Source organism: Sminthopsis crassicaudata, chromosome 2, assembly GCF_048593235.1.
Source record: "Sminthopsis crassicaudata isolate SCR6 chromosome 2, ASM4859323v1, whole genome shotgun sequence".
Lineage (NCBI taxonomy): Eukaryota > Metazoa > Chordata > Mammalia > Dasyuromorphia > Dasyuridae > Sminthopsis > Sminthopsis crassicaudata.
In genome coordinates, this window is record NC_133618.1 from 616292096 (window position 1) to 616311258 (window position 19163).

Here is a 19163-nt window from a genome sequence, read left to right on the forward strand (position 1 = left end):
CACTAATTCTTTTGGATTAGATTATTTCATTTCTAATTAATTTCTAGTGTACAGCTCTTTATTCAGTATGGTTTTTATTATATTATAGTCTAAAAAGGATACACTCTATATTTCTGCTTTTCTGAATTTGGTTGCGATTTTTTTATGCCCTAATATATGATCAATTATTGTGTAAGTTCTATGTGCAGCTAATAAAAATCTCTATTTTTTTCTTTCCCATTTGGCTTTCTCCAGACACATATCATATTTAATTGATTTAGCACACTAGATCTTATAGTTTTATTGAAGCCAGGACACTCCTAACAGCTTCAGGTCAGAACAGGGCTTGTGATCAGATTTCTAGAAGTATCTCTGAAAACAATTGCACAAAACCTCTGAAACTTGGGATAGTGCACCTTCCACCCTGGAAAAAGAGCTTTATTTTAATAAAGTTAAAAGCTGAATAGTAGGCTGTGAAAATGAGCAGACAACAAAAAAGTTTCTGATCATAGAAACTTACCATGGTGACAAGGAAGATCAAAATATACACTCAGAAGATAATAACAAAATCAAAGTTCCTACATCCAAAGCTTAAGAGGAAAATAAGAATTGGTCTCAGACCATGGAAGAGCTCAAAAAGGATTTTGAAAATCAAATAAGAAAGGTAGAGGAAAAATTAGGAAAAGAATTGAAAGTGGTGGAAAAGGAAATGCAAAAAACTAATGAGGAAAAGAATGCCTTTAGAAAGCAAAATTGGCCAATAAGGAAAGGAGATACAAAAGTTCACTGAGGAAAATAATTCTTTAAAAATACAATTGGGCAAATGAAAATTATGACTTTATGAAAAATGAAGATGCAGTCAAGCAAAACCCAAACCCGTGAAATATCTCATTGGAAAAACAACTGACCTGGGAAATAGCTCCAGGAGAGATAATTTTAAAATTATTGGTCTAAAAGTCTTGATTAAAAAAATGGATATCATCTTTGAATAAATTATCAAGGAAAACTTCCCTAATATTCTAGAACTGGAGGGTAAAATAGAAATAGAAAGAATCCATTGATCACTTCCTTAAAGAGATCCAAAAATGAAAACTCCCAGGAATATTATAGGCAAATTCTGGAAGTCCTAGGTCAAAAAGAAAATATTGAGAGCATCCAGAAAAAAAACAATTCAAGTATAGTACAGGATTCTTTAAGGGGGAAGCTAGTCATTCAATGAAATAGAGGATTTTTAAACATTTGATGAAAAGACCAGCACTGACTGGAAAATTTGATTTTCAAATATAGGACTCTAGAGAAGCATAAGGAGATAATCAGGAAAAAGATACCATAAGGGAGTTAATAAGATTTATCTGTTTACATTCCTATATAGGAGGATGATACTTGTAACTCATTAGAACATTCTCATTATTATGGCAGTTAGGAGTATATATAAACAGAGGGAACAGATGTGAGTTGAATATGAAAAGAATAATATATATTTTTAAATGATGAAATTAAAGGGTGAGAGAGAGATTGGGATAAAGGGAAAAGAAGAAGTGGAATAGTGCAAATTATCTGCCATAAAAAAGAAGCAAGGAAAGGTTTTTATAGTAGAAATGAAGAGGGGGAAAAGGGAGTGAGAGAATGAACCTTACTTTCATAAAACTGGTGCAAAGAGGAAATAACATACATCCTCAATAGGACAATAGAAATCTATCTTACCATACATGAAAATAGGACAGAAATGGGATATGGGAAGGGAAGAAGGAAGATAAAAGAGAGAACATATTTGGGGAGGGAGAGATTAGTAGCAAAATACTTTTGAGGAGGGATACAGTGAAAGGAGAGAGAGAAATAAATGGGGGAAATACAATTAGCAATTGTAAATATAAAAAGAATATAATTGATCTGATACTTTTAAAATTTAGTACGATATTCCTTGGAGTTTTCATTTTGGGGTCTTTTTCAGGATGTGATTGGTGAATTCTTTCAATGGCTATTTTACCTTCTGATTCTAGGACATCAGGGCTATTTTCCTTGATGATTTTATGAAAGATAATGTCTGGGCTCTTTTTTTTCATCCTGATTTTCAGGAAGTCCAATAATTGGATAATAATTAGGAGATTGTCTCTCCTAAATCTATTTTCCAGTCAATTATTTTTCCAATGAGGCATTTTTACATTTTCTTCCATTTTTTTCATTTTTTGGGTTTTGTTTGATTGATTCTTAATGTCTCATTGAGTCATTCATTTCCATTGTTCAGTTCTAATTTTTAGTGAATTATTTTCTTTAGTTACCTTTTTTTTTAGCTCCTTTTGTATTTGGCCAATTGAATTTTAAAATGAGTTGTTTTGTTTTATAAATTTTTCCCCATTTCACAAATTCTGTTTTTCAAGGAGTTAGTTTCTTTTTCCATTTAAACATAGTTTGTAAGGAGTTACATGTTTTTTCCATTTCACTAAATCTATTTTGTAAGGCATTTTCTTCAGATAATTTCTGTGTTTCCTTTTCCAAATCCTCTTGCAAAATTCTCATTTCCTTTCCCGATTTTTCTTCTAACTCTCTTTTAAGATATTTTTTGAATTCTTCCAAAAGAGCCTTGTGAGAAAGGGACCAAATCATATCATCCTTTGGCATTTCATCTGGAGACGATTTGCGTTTAGTGTCCTCATGGTTTGAAGTCTATACTTTTTTTCAATAAAAACTATTTATGGTCAGAGTTCTTTTTGCTTTTTTGCTCATTTTTTTAAAAGGTTGAGGTCTGCTTTTAGGGCAGAAGGGAGATTGTCCAAGCTTCCTTTGTAGGGAACAGTGCTGCTCTGGGTCAGTGCTGACTAACTTGTGGTGCTGGGTGGTAATGGCCAGATCCTACAATATGCTGGGGTTTAGGAGTTCAATATTCGCCTTTTGTATTAGTTGTTGTACATCTTACAACTAATTTGCTGGTCTACTGGATTGCAACCAGGACAGAGTAGCCAACACTGCTGTAGATTCCTCCAGGCAGATTCCCTAGCATGGAAAGTCACACCGCCCTGCACTCTGCACTGCCTGCACTTGCATGCCTGAACTTGACTTCCTGTGCTTGGACCACCTCTCTTCATGCTCAAATGAAATGGACATTTTCTGAGGATCTTTCAAATTACCTTTTGCTGAAAATTTGTTACACTCCAAGTTTTGTGGGTTCTTCCACTCCAAAATGAATTCAGAGGCTTGATTTACTTTTAATTTAAGGGATATAGAGATAGCTCAGAAAAAGACATGTCTCCTCTCTTCCATCTTGACTCTGCCCTCTGTAAAAAGAATTTCAAAGCAAGTTTCTCTGATAATGCCTCAGTTCTCAAACAGAGAGAACTGAGTCAAAATTACAAAAAAATAAGAGTCTTGCCCCCAATTGATAAATGATCAGAAGATATGATCTGTGCCCAAAGGGCTACAAATTCATGCATATCCCTTGACCTAGCAACAACACTACTTTATATGAATACCAGAATAGATTCAAAAAAAGGAAATTCATCTATATGTGCAAAAATATTCATAGCAACTTTCTTCTCAGGACAAACAAATTGGAAATTAATGGGAAGCCCATCAATTGGGGAATGGCTCAATAAACTGTGATACATGTTTATGATAGATTATTGTTGTTCTATAAAATGGTGAGCAGGATGCTGTCAGGGGGGAAAAAATCTTGGAAAGTCCTCCATAAATTTAAATAGTGAAATGTACTGTATACAAAGTAATATCAATGTTCTGGAATGGCCAGCTGCAAATGGCTTTGGTATTCTCAGTAGTACAATCATCTATAATTGCTCTAATTGACTTATGATTGAAAATCCTATCCATACCCACAGAAAGAACTGATTGTATCTGAATATAGATTGGAATATTCTCTCTCTCTTTTTTAAACTAAATTTTTCTTGATGGCTTTTATTTTCATTAGAGTGAGAGATATATAGTTTTTTCATAGATTGATTTTTTTTGTGGAAATGTTTTGAATAACTTCACAAGTGGTTTCTCAGTTGTGGGTGGGGATAAGGGAAAGAATCTAGAACTCAAATATTTTAAAAACAAATGGAAAAAAATTTTGTTTCGAACATAACTGAGGCAAAATATTAAATGCAGTAAAACAAAAAAAATAAAGGAAAAAAGAATTTGGATGTCAATAGTATTTAATGCATAAATGTTTAGTGTTGATATTACTTCATTGTTTATGGTGAATTTTAGTAACATGCAGTTTCTCTACTTATTCCTTTTAATTAGATCTTTGTTTAATGTTCTGTGTCAGCCTTTACTCTTATATCACAGATCTCTTTCTGACCTCCTGTGTTGTTTTGGGCTAAAAGCATGTCTAACTTTGACCTTTTGTTGGATCTTCCACTATAGAATTTGATTTAAGAAGTTATTTTTAACTTTTTGGAGAGGAATGCTCAGCTGAGTACTTCTCCTTCATCATTTTGGCTCTGTCTGAGGAAGTCAAGTCAAGGCTAATCCTTAATTTCTGACACCTTCACACTTCATCCTTCCCACATCAAATCACCATACTCTGCCATGCCAACACAACTTGGCCCATGTACTTGTACTCTTGTGTCAACTCAGTAATTTATTTGCCACTGTTGTAGTCTCTCCCAACATACTTTGCCTTTGCCTCTTTTGGTTGATTGGTTGATATTATTACGTGCTTACCATGTACCAGTCACCCTGTTAAGTGGTATATTTCAACATTTTCTTACATCAGGCATACCCACAGAAGAAAATGATTGTGTCTGAACATAGATTGAAACATTCTCTCTTTCTCTCTCTTTTAAACTTAATTTTTCTTCCTAACCTCTTTTGTGGATGAAATAGAGGTAAAAGCAACTCAATACTTGTTTATCCTAGAATGACAGTATGATCAACCCTCAGCCAAAGAACTAAATAAAAGAGGGAAGGGAAAATAATAACAATAGGCCTGAAAGAAAGAGGAATAGCATCGATTCGGGGCAAGTTCTGCACACACACACACACACACACACACACACACACACACACACCCTTCCAGAAGTATCTTGGAACAGAAACTAAGACCAGTGGGAAAAAAAAAAAAACTCCTTAAAATAGTAGAGACTTGAACAGAACACCTTTGAGATTTAGCTCTGGAATTTCCATATTTCAAAAGGGAAAAAGGCAGAAAATGAGTGGTAGAAGAATATAAGCAAGAGAAGACTGAAATTATCTAAGATTTTGAGAGGAAGAAAATCAGATAAAAAATTGAGCCCAGATACATTAATAATAATCAAAAGGAAAGGGCTAATCACCTCTAGGATATTTAAATGGTCCAAACAACTATGAGTAAGCATTGTAAGACAAAAATTAATTCTGGATGAAAGTAAATATCTTTTGGATCATGGAATCACTGCAGAATATTCCCAAATAATTCAAGAAAAATAAGAATTATGAAGATAGAATATATGGCCAATGCAGCAAAAATAATTATTAGAATAGAAAAACCTATAATCTATGATAATAAGTCTATCCAAATAGACAGAAGAACAACTGATTGGGAATACAACTATGCCAAAGAAAAATACAATCTGGAATAAAAGAAGAAAAACAACAAAATGAAAAGAACAGATGTTCTCTTATGTAAATAAAGTATTTTTATCTCAGGGTAGGATGCACAAAGACAACTTAAGAAGCACAGGTTTCCTGAAGAATCAAAAAAAATTTCAGCATGATGCAACATAAAATATAATAAAACTTCTAGAACTCCAAAACTTTTGAAAATAGAAAACAATGTGTAGAGATTCCACAGAATGCTTCCAGAAAAACAAACAAAACATCATGTTGAAAAGTGTGAAACACAGTGGTTCAGATTAATAATTTCAATGATAAATAAGTCAAATGCCAAGGAGAAATATCTTCAAATATAAATAAAATATAATAAATTAAATATAGATGAAATAAAATTTGAATCACACAAAACTAAACTGCATCTACAAGAAGAACAGGAAGACATGGAATAATGTGTTCTGAAGAGCAAAGTTCAAGATGAAACTTAAAGTGATATATTTTGCAAACCTGAGTGCTAATTATGAAAAAAAATGGATATTCTATAAAAGAAACTAATTTAAATATGCCTATCAATAAAAGAAAAAGATGTGAGAAAATTAGCTTTCCAAGCACATGAGAAAATAAAAACCACTACCAAAAAAGATCTCTGCCTATTTCTCTTTATCTCTGTCTGTTTTTCTGTCTCTTTCTCTCTCTCCCTCACCTTTCTCTCCTTTCACTTTCCTCACATTTTCTCTTTTCTCTCTCTCTTCTCTCTCTCATTCTATCCCCCTCCACATCATACTTTTCTTGCCTTCCCCCTCCTCCTTTTACTTTTCCTGCCCCTTCTTCTCCTCCTTCTCCTTCTCCTCCTCCTTTTTCTCCTCCTTACCCTTCTTCTCCTTCTTCAAAGATGTATTCCATCAACTCTTCTCTTTGCTTATGCTACTTCTTGGTATGCTAGTTCTTCTTCCTCCCCTCATTTTCTCAGTTTCTTTTATATATTGTCTTCCTCTTTGGAATATCTGCTACCTAGGGGCATAGAATGTCTTTTTTTTTTTCCCTGTATTTTAATTCCTGGTAAAAAGATATGTTAAATCCAATATATGCATACATCTTTATACATTTATCTTGCTACACAAAAAACAGATCAAAAAGGAAAAAATGAAAAAGAAAACAAAATGCAAGCAAACAACAACAAAAAGAGTGAAAATGCTATCTTGTGATCCACACTAAAGTTTCCATAATCCTCTTTCTGGATGTAGATGACTCTCTTCATCACAAGATCATTGGAATTGGTCTGAATCATCTAGTTGTAGCAAGATCATGAACTTCTAAAGACTCAAGTTTGGGATTCTTTATCTGCCTAAGCAAAGCATTTGTGCTTTTTATTCTCAACATAAGGCAAGTCGAGAAGCCAGATGTCTTAGCATGTTTTTATAAATTCTTCCTCTTCAAATTGGCATCATGCATGGAGTTTTCTAGCCCCCAAATGCCTCCATTAACCACAATTCTCCAGCAACTCTTCAGGACATTTGCTTAGTCCCATATCATGTGTCAAATTTCACGAAGTTTCATTCAGCTTGCTCCATACAGCATTCCAAGTCTCTCCAGTGAAAGTGGCAAACCAGCAATCCTGTTCCATCAATGTTGGATTTCCATTATCCTGAAGCCCTTGCTAGTGATCCCTCCCTCAAATATGTTCTTTGTCCTGAACTTGGCTCCTGGGATTCTTTCTTGGTAATAGATTTAAATAACTGATTGACTTAAGACTCAAGCTTTTCTCCCACCCTTGCTGGTGGCTCCAGTGAAGTTCTGAACTGGGTTAAGTCATGGGATTTTGTTTTTTATGAAGTGTGGTTATTTTCAGTAAGCTTTTCAATCATGCCTCTGTAATTTGAAAGCACTTTTGTTCAGGATATGTGGCCTGTTTTATGTAGTCTTATTTGTGGTTGGACTGTTTGCTTTTTTATATAATTATAAGGCTAATACCACAAGGAAACGAAAATCTAACCCAAGTTTTGTTTTCCTTGCTAAATTAAAAATGAAATCAAATCCATTTAGCTGTTGCTTAAACAAGGCAGAAAAGCTTGTTGAGGGAAAGGGGAAGGCTGACATCCCCAGAGGCTGCTTGAAGTCCTCTGTGTCTACAAAACCCATTTAGAGACAGTTTAGTGCTTCAAAGGTGCCTCAGGTATGACCCAGGTAGTTATCTAAATGGTATGGTGACCAGAGAGTCTAATTTGGCATTAGGAAAACCTGAGTTTAAATCTTCAAATTCTTTTCCTTGAATCTTCAAGCCTCAACTATTTTATCTGTAACATATCTCAAAGGATTGTTGGGAGGTTCAAATGAGATAACATATTTAAACCTTAGACTTCTAAATAAATGCCAGCCATAGGTACGTCTGAAATGAAAATAAAGCTCTCCTGGTTTCATTCTGAGTCTCCCACCTGGGAAAGAACCAGAGCTAGATTTTCTACCCTGTGCAAAAGTACATTCTTATTTTTTCCCATTTCCTCTGTCATTGGGAATCATTAACAATAGTTTACACAAATTACAATGAATTACCATGACAAGTTGAACATAGATTATTCCATGTCTGTGTTTCTATTTAATCAATGTATCTATCAACATTTATTAAATGTCTGCAATGTGTTGGGCATTGTGCTAAGTGCTGGGGATATGGAAAGAGACAACATATAACAAATGATACAAAATAAACTATATAAAACTATGTGACATAATTAAGTTGGGAAGACTTCCTGTAGGTGAGATTTTAGTTAGGATTTAAAAGAAGTCAGAGAAGTCAGTATTTGGAATGGAGAAAGAGTATTCTAGGTATGATGAACAGCTAGAAAATATCTAGAGCAGAGAATAGAGAGGCTTTTGTTGTGTAATAACCAGGAAGTCAATGTCATTGGGTCAAAAACTACAATCTCTTGGGGAGTAAGGTATAAAAAAACTGGAAAAGTAGGAAGGAGTTGGGTTATAATGGACTTTAAATGCCAAAAAAGAACAGCTTATCAAATAGTAGGTGAAGATGGACAACATAATGAGACTGCATTTTAGGAAATCATTTTGGTGGTTAAATGGAAAATGGATTGAGTTGGAAGAGACTTGAGACAAGCAGATCCAACCAATTATTGCAATAGATAAGGCATGAGGTGATGAGGATGAGAGGTGGTGATGTCAAAGGAGAGGAAAGGGCACATTTAAAAGATCTTGTTGCTTAGTCATTTTCAGTCATCTCTGACTTTGTGACCTCATTGAAAGTGAAAAAGATAGTGAGGAATCCAGGATGACTTTTAGGTTGGGAGCCTGAAGGACTGGAAAGAGGGTGTTACCCTCTACAGTAGCAGGGAAGTTGGGAAATGAGGGTGCTTAAAGATTTGTATTGATAATTTTTTGGTTTTGTTTTCCTATATATGTGGCTATTGGGTAAATTAGGAGTTTAGCATAAAAGAGCCACTTGTAAAGTCAAGAAATTCTGGGTTCCTCTGACAAGTACTAATAAAATGGTTCTTAATTTTGGTCCAGGTTGCAAAGAACTGATCCCAATCCAGTTCAGATGGTGAAGGGAGTTTCCTCATCTGGGAGTTCTTAGAATTTCTATACTAATGAAATCACAGGTCTCTTCTCAATCTACAATTATGTAAATTGTTCTTTTGATTCTGCTTACTTTACCCTTAATCTTGCAAAACTTCCCATAACACTTTGAATTCTTCATATTCAGTTTTTTTGGTTTTTTTTTTTTTTTTGCTCTTGACCTGTATGTTTTCATTGATATAGGCAATTCCCCTTAAGGAAACTCCTCTATTGATGAAAATTTTCCATTACACTTATTTTTCTCACTTTGTTCAAATCTGCTACAATAGATGGATATCCAGTTTGTTTTCACAAAATACACTACGATACTTTGTATACATTTAGGACTTTCCCTTCTATCTTTAACCTCACTGGATTATATGGTACATGCAGAGTGGTGACAACATAATACAATTTCAAATTATTTTCCAGAACAGTTGAATCAAATTATAGCTTTACTCATCTTTCCACAAACACTCCATTTTGGCCTTCTGTTAGTTTTACAAATCCATGGTTCCTGGCTGATGGGTTAAAGGTCCTCTTGCGCTTCTTCTGTATTCTCCAAAGTAAGCTTCTCTTCCATATCACAGTGGGATTCCTCAAGACAAAATAAAGTACTCTCTTCTTTCCCTTTGTCAGCATTCCTATCCATGGCTTCTTTTACCATTTCCTTTTTTAGTTTACCGCCTGAGACAAGAGTCACTGTTCACAGAAAATATTTTGGTGCCATTTTGATGGTAGATATACTATTTCCTGCCATACCATCCTGAGAAAAATATCCTTGAGAAAGATTAAATACATTTCTCTTAGATCTAATGACTCCTTCTATCTTGGTCCTTTGCCCCAAGTCTACCCTACTGGCAACTTCCTTTACTATGTGGTTAGCTGATTATAACCCTCAATAACTGGAACATAAGCAGGCTGTTTTTCCTGGACCCATTAATCTTAACAATTTGGAGGACAAACTCTCTCTTCCTTCTTGGGCTTATTTCCTAAGTGGCTTTCTTGCCATTAAGGGAATCTGAAGGACAAGATTTTTCAGGGAGATCCCACCTCCACATTTCTTTTTTCTTTTAAAACTAATTCCATTTCTCTGTTTCATATGTTTTCCTTTTTCCTAATCTGCACTATTCTTCACACTTCTTTGTATATTTAGCTTTACGTCTGCCCCTACTAACCCTGATGATAGGTCTTAGGAAAATATATTCCTTATAAATCTTCATGGATGGGATTGGAGGGGATTTTCATTTCCTAAGTCTGCTTCTTGGTCTTATCCATAAAGATCTGTGAACCCTAACTTTATACTCATACTGGTTGTTTCACTAACAGGTACTGGTCTGGAGCCAATGATCTGCATTACTGGACTGTTTCTCCATCACTGGCTTGGATAAAAACATCTTAAATTCTTATAGATTGGACAAAATTCTTTATATATTTGAGATATCAGACCTTTTTCTGAGAAATTTTCTATAAATTACCCTCCTCCCCAATTTTCTGCTTTCCTTCTGATCTTGGCTATATTTGTTTTATTTGTACAAAACTTTTAAATTATTCATTTTATATTTCACATTGTTCTTTATCTCTTGTTTATTCATAAATTGTTCGCTTATCCATAAGTCTGGCAATATGTTCTACATTCTTTAGATTTTCTTGTAATCTCTCTCTTTACATCTAGGTCATATATATCAACAATTTATAGTTATATAAAAATACTTTAAAATGTTATTGATTAGAGAAATGCAAATCAAAGCCCCCAAGAGATTATTTTACATTTATCAGATTGAATAAAATGACTGAAGGAGAAAGCAACAATTATTAGAGGCAATGCAGAAAAAATGGGACTCTACTTCATAGTTGTTGTTACTATGAATTAATCCAACCACTATGGAGAGCTATCTGGAATTATATCCAATGAATTATTAAACTGCCTATATCCTTTAACCCAACAATACCAGGTCTGTGATGATTAATCATAGATGATTAGTAAAAAAGAAAAAGAACCTATATATTCTAAAATATTTAGAATGGTTATTTTTTTGATGGCAAAGAAGTGGACATTGTAAGAATAGATACATTTCCCATAAAATAGGGAATGGCTGAAAAAGTTGTGGCATATGATGGAATACCACTATGCTGTAAGAAATAATGAGCTTTTAGAAAAATATGGCTAAACTTGCACAAAATAATGAAGAGTGAAATAAACAGAACAAAGAGAATAATGTATATAGAAATAACAATATTGTTTCAAAACAACAGCAACAATAACAACATTGAAGGACAGCTAGATGGAGCAGTGGATAGAGAACTGACCCTGGAAACATGAAGACCAGAATTCAAATCCAACCTCAGACACTTAATACTTCTTGGTTATATGGCACTGTACAAGTCACAACCCCAATTGTCTTACAAAAACAAAAACAAAATTGAGTGACCAAGTAATTTTGATTATAAATACTGAAATCATCTACAAAGGACATATGAAGGAAAATGCTATCTGTATCTAGAGAAAGAATTGACTAATGGAAAGATATATAACATGATTTTACACAAACTGACATACACACACATGTATACATATACACACGCATATGTAAATAATATACATAATGAAAGTTATCTCGAGAATGAGAAGGAAGGGAAGAAAAAAGAAAAAAGAAGTTCCATAATATTTAAAAAGAAATAACGAGCTATATATAATATATTTGAGTTTTAAGAAAAAATGTTTTATAATATTATTTTATTATGTTATGGAAAATGGTTCAGTTTCAGTAGCACATCAGATGATTAAGGGACTTGTGTAAGATAAAATTGGAAATGAAATTCAGGATCAAATTGTAGAGATCACTGAAAAGCAAGCTATGACATATCTATTTTCTGATTTCATATGTACTTTCAGGCTGCTGAAACCTACCACAAAGCCTGGACAAGAACCAGCAATGAAAACATTCACATACTAAAAGATTTTGACCATCTCTACATGGCTATCTCTATAATGACCATATAAAGATAGAAAACATTTTACTTTGTGACTGGTTACCAAACAGCAGTCATTTCAATGTCTTTTTAATCCCCATAGAGTTTGAAACCTGAGCTAATTGTTTTTTCTTGCATGAAAAAAAAAAAGACAGTGATCATTGATAGACAAATTCACAGCCTATTCTGCCTTTCTTGTTTTGAAAGTGAAACCAAATGGTCTTTTTTTTGTGTGCTTCTCCAAGTCTCATGACCTGAAGTCAAATTCTTCCATATAATAACCAACAGTGCCATGGAAGCAAGCTATATTAAAACATTTGCCCTCATGAGAGGAAAAGGAAAAGGATCATCTTGCCAGCTTTTTAAAATAATTCTCTTACACTAGATTGTAGCTTGCCTTGTCCTTCAAATAGAAAATACAAGAAGGATATATACATTAATTTAAAAGTTTGATCTACTACATGTTAAATTAAAGGGTTTGTAGTCAGGTATTTTGGGGTTCACTGACTTCCAAAAAAAAACAGTTAGACTCATCAAAAGTCCATTTCTCTCAGTGAATCTCCCCACAATTCTTAAATTCCTTTTCATTTCAAAGAAACAATCCTTATGTAATCTGATTCATTTACCCTTCAATCACTGAAGTTATTTTGCAAGAGTCATTTCATGTCTTCTCTCTTAGGAAAAGGAAGTCACATTGTACATAGATTGAATAATGGCAGAGCCCTGATCATTTGGAATGGTTCAAAGCCCCAAACCAATCAGGCCTCAGTGGGCACAAAGCTCCAAGAAGTAAGACTCTGCTAATAGTAACTGTTCATTCTTTTAAGGTCCCATGATTCTTTGAAGGAGTGATTCAGCAAGAGTAATTGCATTGGCTTTTTTTTTTTTTTAAGTCATCTTCAAAGCCGATTTACCAGCACAATTAAACTGAGGTGCACAGGCATTCTGGTAATGAAATATGAGAACAGGAAAAATTTCCTTGGCTCTAAGCTTTGTTATAGACTCAGAATTGGACTCTGGCTAGAGTGGGGAGGGTGAATGTCTCTGTCCACAGCTCTTGAGGTTTGTCAATGTTTCAACATGGCTCAGTTTGTTTTTAGTCCCATTCAAGAGAACAAGATAGATTAGAATGGTTTTCTTAGGAGTTTGGGCTGAATAATTTTGGGGTAAGCACCCTAAAACTCTGGAACATTTGAGTTTGAGAGTTTATGCTTTTGGTTTCCAATACAATCTATTTCAGATTTAGTTCTGGTACATCTTGTGACTTGATTTTTTTCTTCTCTCAAAAAGTACTTCCTGTAAGGACTAAACTAGACATCTCCACCCACTCTACCTCCACACTCCCATTTTAATCATCCAACTATTCACTCTCTCACATTTCATTTCTTTATAGACAAGAATCTCAAGCTTGGTAAAAATGAGAAGTGAGAACTGCATAACTTCTAAGCTCCTTACCAGCTCTACATCTGTGACAAAACAGATTCTTATTATAGAACAAGTCACCAAAGAATGCTATAAATATTTGGATTATAAGATTGGTTCACTAGAACAACCTTTCATGCCTTCAAAGAACAAAGTGAGTACTCTGATAGAATGGATGATGGAGAGACTTTATTATGACTTGTCTCCATTCATTTCCTTGCAATGGGTTAAGAAAGTAATGGCTGATGGTGAAAAAGGCTTACTGGCAAACCTAAAAGTATCAAGTTTATTTTTCCCATGCCAATTTTACTTATCATTGCAGTGGCACAAATTTGAAAAGTTTCAGTTGCTGACAAAACATTTGCATTGAACCTATTCATCTACTAATGATTAGAGGGAAAAAAGGTAACAAATAGTGATAGTTGGTACCCGGAAGAAGACTGAGACAGTTATTTGTCAATCTAATAGCAACACACACACACACTACACACACACACACACACACACACACACACACACACACACACACACGTTTATTGTACTATGTAAGAAGATATATCCATGCCATGATAACAACTTTATAAAGATTTCAGAAAAGGAAGACATATTTGGGAAATTAACAGTTTATTTAGAAGATGGTACCTGTAAGGAGCAGGATGGACTCAAAAAAACCTAGAAAGACTTCCATAAGTTCATGCACGTATTGGTAATATTTTTGGACTATTATCTATAAATGAGTGCTATTCTCAGAAAAAAACATTGATCTAAGACTACTCTGAGGGACTTATGATAAAAAATGCTGCTTATACCAAAGAAAGAACTGATTATGTCTGCATAGAAACTGAATCATATTTTTTGTTACTTTACTTTTCTTGAGCTTTTTTGGGGTAAGGGATCTATATTTTCTTTTGCAATATGACTTTTATGGAAATTTTTTGCATAACTCACATGTGCCTTCTCAGTACAAAAATGAGGAGGGAGAAAGGGAAAGAATCTGGAACTCAAACTTTTCAAAAGCAAATGTTAAAAATTGTTATACATGTAATTGGAGAAAATAAAATATTAAGTAAGAAAATGGTGACTAAGAATAGGATTTGGATTTTAGGACCACTGCTTAAAATTCAGAAATGACAGACTCCTAAAAACATATCTAATAAGGGCTGCTATGAATATATTTACATGGGATATTGCAAAAGTTATGAAAACAACTTCAAGCTAAAAAGAAATAAGGAGGAAGAAATTCCCTATGCAATTTGTCAAGTTAGATATCAAAAAGAGTATATACAATGAATCAGAGACAATTCACAGAAAAGGAAATCCAAAAAACGTATAATCAAATCTGTAGTGTCCTATTGTCTCTCAATTATAATCCTTCTCTGGGAGGAGTTTTCTTTTCTGTAAAGCGTTTTCTCTGTGAGCAGATTTCTTGGGAGGCTTCTGGAGCTTCCAGCCAGAGCAAAGGTAGAATCTCAAATCCTCTTCTTCCTGAATCCTGGCTCTGAATCTCCTCGAGCTTCCCTGAAGTTCTCTCAGGAAGTCTTGTCCTTAACTCAATCCAGACTGCTCTCCAGACTCAATGTAGCCTCCTTTTATCCTCCCAGAGAATGGGCTTGTGGGAACTCCTACAACCAATGAACTTGCTCCTTTTAAAGATGTAAACTCCTCTAAAGGTGTAAACTCCTTTTCAGAAATCTAAAGGTGTAAATTCCTTTTAAAGGTGTGAACTAAAGGTGTGAACCCTGAGCTAAAGAATTGTTAAGTACCTACTTAGCACCAAGTAAAAACCTAGCATCTCCCCCTTTCTTTTGATTTAGAACATAGGGTGGTCATGATGTTGAAACATAAATCCATCAATATGGGAGATATTACACATAATTACATAAATACATAGTAATATAACATATGCTAGAAGTGATGTAACAAATAACATGATCAAATAATCATAAATTGAGAATTTATACATGTCCATAAGTCCATTGCCCATTAGTTCATTTGCCAGAAATCCAATAATTCCTGCAAGTTTTAAAGTCCTATGATAGTCTCATCTTGTGTTAGGGAATCTTATCAGCCATGCTCTTTCAGTGTCAGATGTTTCTTAGATCTTCTCTTTTGTTTTGAGGTTTTTCTCTTTTTCTGTCTCTCTCCTAATGCTTGTTGCCACCCATCTGTTTCCTTCTCCATCTGTTTCCTTCTGTCTGTTAAAATACAAGCAAATCTTCTCTCCCAGTCAGTTAATCTATCTAATTTCCTTTTATCTACCACTTTCTAAATCTCTTCTCATCATCTGGCAATTACATTGGAGCTGTTTGCACTGGACACAGCCCTGTTGGTTTAAAAGGCCTATATTCTCCCCAAGTATAATCCATTTCTGCGATCTGATTGCCTTTTGGTTGACTGATCAGGTAATCCCTTTCTGCCATGGGATTGCTTTTCAGCTGATAGATCACATCAGAGTCCTGACCTTCTAAAGACTCTTTGGGTGTAACCTCAGTTGCCATTATGCCCCATCTATCTTTTGATTCAGTTCTAGGAGCTGGGCCCCACTTCTCATTTCTCTGGGTCAGTCTACATTCTGAGGCCCAGTGGAAGCCCTTGAGACATTTTGGACATGGAGTTTTAGGTCTTCTCTCACCCTGTCTTCTTACTCTACCTCCATATACACTGAGCTCTTAGATGTCCAACTTTTCCACATTGAAAACATTGATGAGTTTCTCTAGAATTCCCTTGCTAGGAGGAATCCTGTCTTTCCATGTCCATCATAGTCTGAGTGTAAAAAGTATTTGTTCCTATTGTAGCACATTGTCTTATGATATCCTCTAAAGAAGCATCTTTGTCTAGTCCCCATATAATTCTCTTGCAAACCTCATTGGCAGTTTTCCATAGCCAAATGTCTGGTCATTATTTCTGTAGCTGAATTTTCTTCAATAGTTCTTATGACAGCACTTTGCAAACATCCCACAAAATCCACAAAAGGTTCATTGGGACCTTGTTCTATTTTTGTGAAAGCTTCCTCTTGATCTTTCTGTCCGGGGAGGGAACCCCAAGCTTTTATTGCAGCCTTAAAATTTTGCTCATACACTATTATGGGATAATAAATCTGTTCTGAATTCTCTACATACTGATCATCACCTGCTAGTTGGTCAAAAGAGGTTCTAAACATGTCCTAGCTATGGATTTCCAATCATTCGGGGTTAGGATTTCATAAGACAAATTATCTAGTAACATTTTAACATAAGAGAATGGAGCCCCATAAATAGTGCAACTTTTATTCAGATCTTTAATTTTATTCAAATCTAAAGGAGTATATCTTCAGTTTTTTTTTAACCTAAAGAGTCAATCTCTTCAATCACAGGATATACATGTATAAAATCACTTGTCCCAAGGAGGGATTGTGTGTGACAAGTCAATATGCCATTTCAATGAAAAGAGGGGAAAGGAAGGTCATTTTTCTGATCATCAATATGATGAGCTTTCATGTCCCAAACCACATTCAGGCAGTTTTCTGAGTCTGCTTTGTCTGGAATCTACTGATCCAGACCAAAGAAACAAACAAACAGAACAGGGATGTATGGTTTGTAAGTCCTGGAGCTGCCAACACTGCCTGCAATGATTGTGGTGCCTGCCGGGGGAAGGGAGGGAGAGTGGACAAGCAACAGCCTTGCAAGCAAATGAGCTTCCAACTGCTATGTGCTCCCGACTGTCTGCCCATCCCCTTCATCAGCAGTGCCCCCTCCAGTGGATGCAGAAGGAGCCAGAACATCATCATTACTGTCCTCCTCATTTGACTGTGTCACTTCAGGCTCTGGAGCAGGGATCTTGGTCTCCTATTTTTGTTCTATCCTGCTGCTCAACGCTAAGATCCGGTGATGCAGTGCTGCATACAACTGCCCAGTATCTTTGGAGCCTGCCGAGATCAGGAAAACTTTGATTCCCTGATCCTCAGTGTCCATGGCTATAATTCGAATACTCTTCTCACTGGCTTTGTCAATCTGCATCTGTGCCCACAGCTTGGTGTTGAGGATAAGCCACAGGCTCCCCTGGGTCCACATTACCAGTCGAGATTGTAATGTCCCATTGTCTGTTGAAGCTATGTTATTAAGTCTGAGTAGTCCTCTGCCTCTTTCCACCCAAGACTGTGATGTTTTGTCAAACACAAACAACTTGCATTGGATCTGTAATACATTGCTCTCTGCCTCTTCCCTGGTGAAAACTTCCACCTTTTCTAGTAAACACTTCCTGGCTGTAGCCTTGGTGTAGGCAGCTGCTGATTCTGCCAGTGACTCTGAAACATTATTAGCTTTCTCAGGGGTGGCTTCTAGGCAGGAGGATTTTGAGCCGGATTCAGTATTGTCCTTGCTGGCATCTATACAAGATTCACTAGATTTTGGTGGACTCAGCACTCTTTCACTCATGTTCTGTCCAAATATAAATTTGTTGCTGGAGGTATCAGCATTATTTGTTGAGTTCTCTAAACTGGAGCTGATGTATTGTAGGAAATAGTTGGTTATAGAGGGTGTTTCAGTGCTCAGATGCCCTGCATTCTGTAAGTCACTTGTTTCAGCATTTTCATGTCCTAGCTTGTCAGCAGACACAGAAGGATTCCTCAATGCACTATTATTTATTGATTCAGATGTAGCTGCTTCTAGACATTCTGAAGGTACAGTAACGCCATTGGTGCCACTGATAGGAACTGTTTGCATAAGTGCCTTTGTCTGGGCAGCTTGCAATACTGCTGAGCGTAGCCCACTTCCCTGCTGTTCCTTAGGTTTCTGGCTTGGTAGACCTGTACTGGGTGCCTGACCATGGATAAGTGTGGGAGGCTTCAGTCGGAATCCACTGCTCTTTTCCTCTGACTGTGATGGAGGAAATTGAGTTAATGAAGAAGTTCTTTTCCATTTTATAGGAGGACAACAGTTTCCATATTCTCTGTCAAAATCTTCTCCATCTTCTGGACTTGAACCATCAGCAGATCTCTTTTGAGATTTCAGTTTCCTCATGCTTATTTCTGGGTCAGAGAGACTTTTCCACTGAGATCTGAATTGGAGTCTTTTCCACTGGAATCAGAATCGTGTCTGTCCCTATTTGGGTGCCAAAAATGTCAAGTCTGGGCTAGCTCCTCTGAAGGGCTCAGTAAAAGTCCTTGCCCCACGTTGGGTGTCTCTCAATTATAATCCTTCTCTGAGAGGAGTTTTCTTTTCTGTAAAGCCTTTTCTTTGTGAGCAGATTTCTTGGGAGACTTCTGGAGCCTCCAGCCAGAGCAAAGGTAGAATCTCAAATCCTCTTCTTCCTGAATCCTGGCTCTGAATCTCCTTGAGCTTCCCTGATGTTCTCTTGGGAAGTCTTGTCCTTAACCCAATCCAGACTGCTCTCCAGACTCAATGTAGCCTCCTTTTATCCTCTCTGAGAATGAGCTTATAGGTACTCTCAGAGGCTTGTGGGAACTCCTACAGCCAATGAACTTGCTCCTTTTAAAGATGTAAACTCCTTTAAAGGTGTAAACTCCTTTTCAGAAGTCTAAAGGTGTAAACTCCTTTTCAGAAGTCTAAAGGTGTAAACTCCTTTTAAAGGTGCGAACTAAAGATGTGAACCCTGAGCTAAAGAATTGTTAAGTACTGACTTATAACCAAGTAAGAACCTAATACAAATCCATGGCTTCTAATGTTTACAAACAAGTGTACAAAATATGGATAATA

The 19163-nt window shown here is 35.6% G+C and overlaps 1 protein-coding gene across 1 annotated transcript; it reads right to left on the reverse strand.

The window, feature by feature from the left end:
• Positions 1 to 17153: 17153 nt before the first annotated feature.
• On the reverse strand, positions 17154 to 18572 carry LOC141553773 (ran-binding protein 3-like). The gene is given in 1 exon segment (XM_074285245.1): positions 17154 to 18572. A coding segment is annotated over 1 exon segment (1314 nt). The 5' UTR covers positions 18468 to 18572.
• Positions 18573 to 19163: the final 591 nt, after the last annotated feature.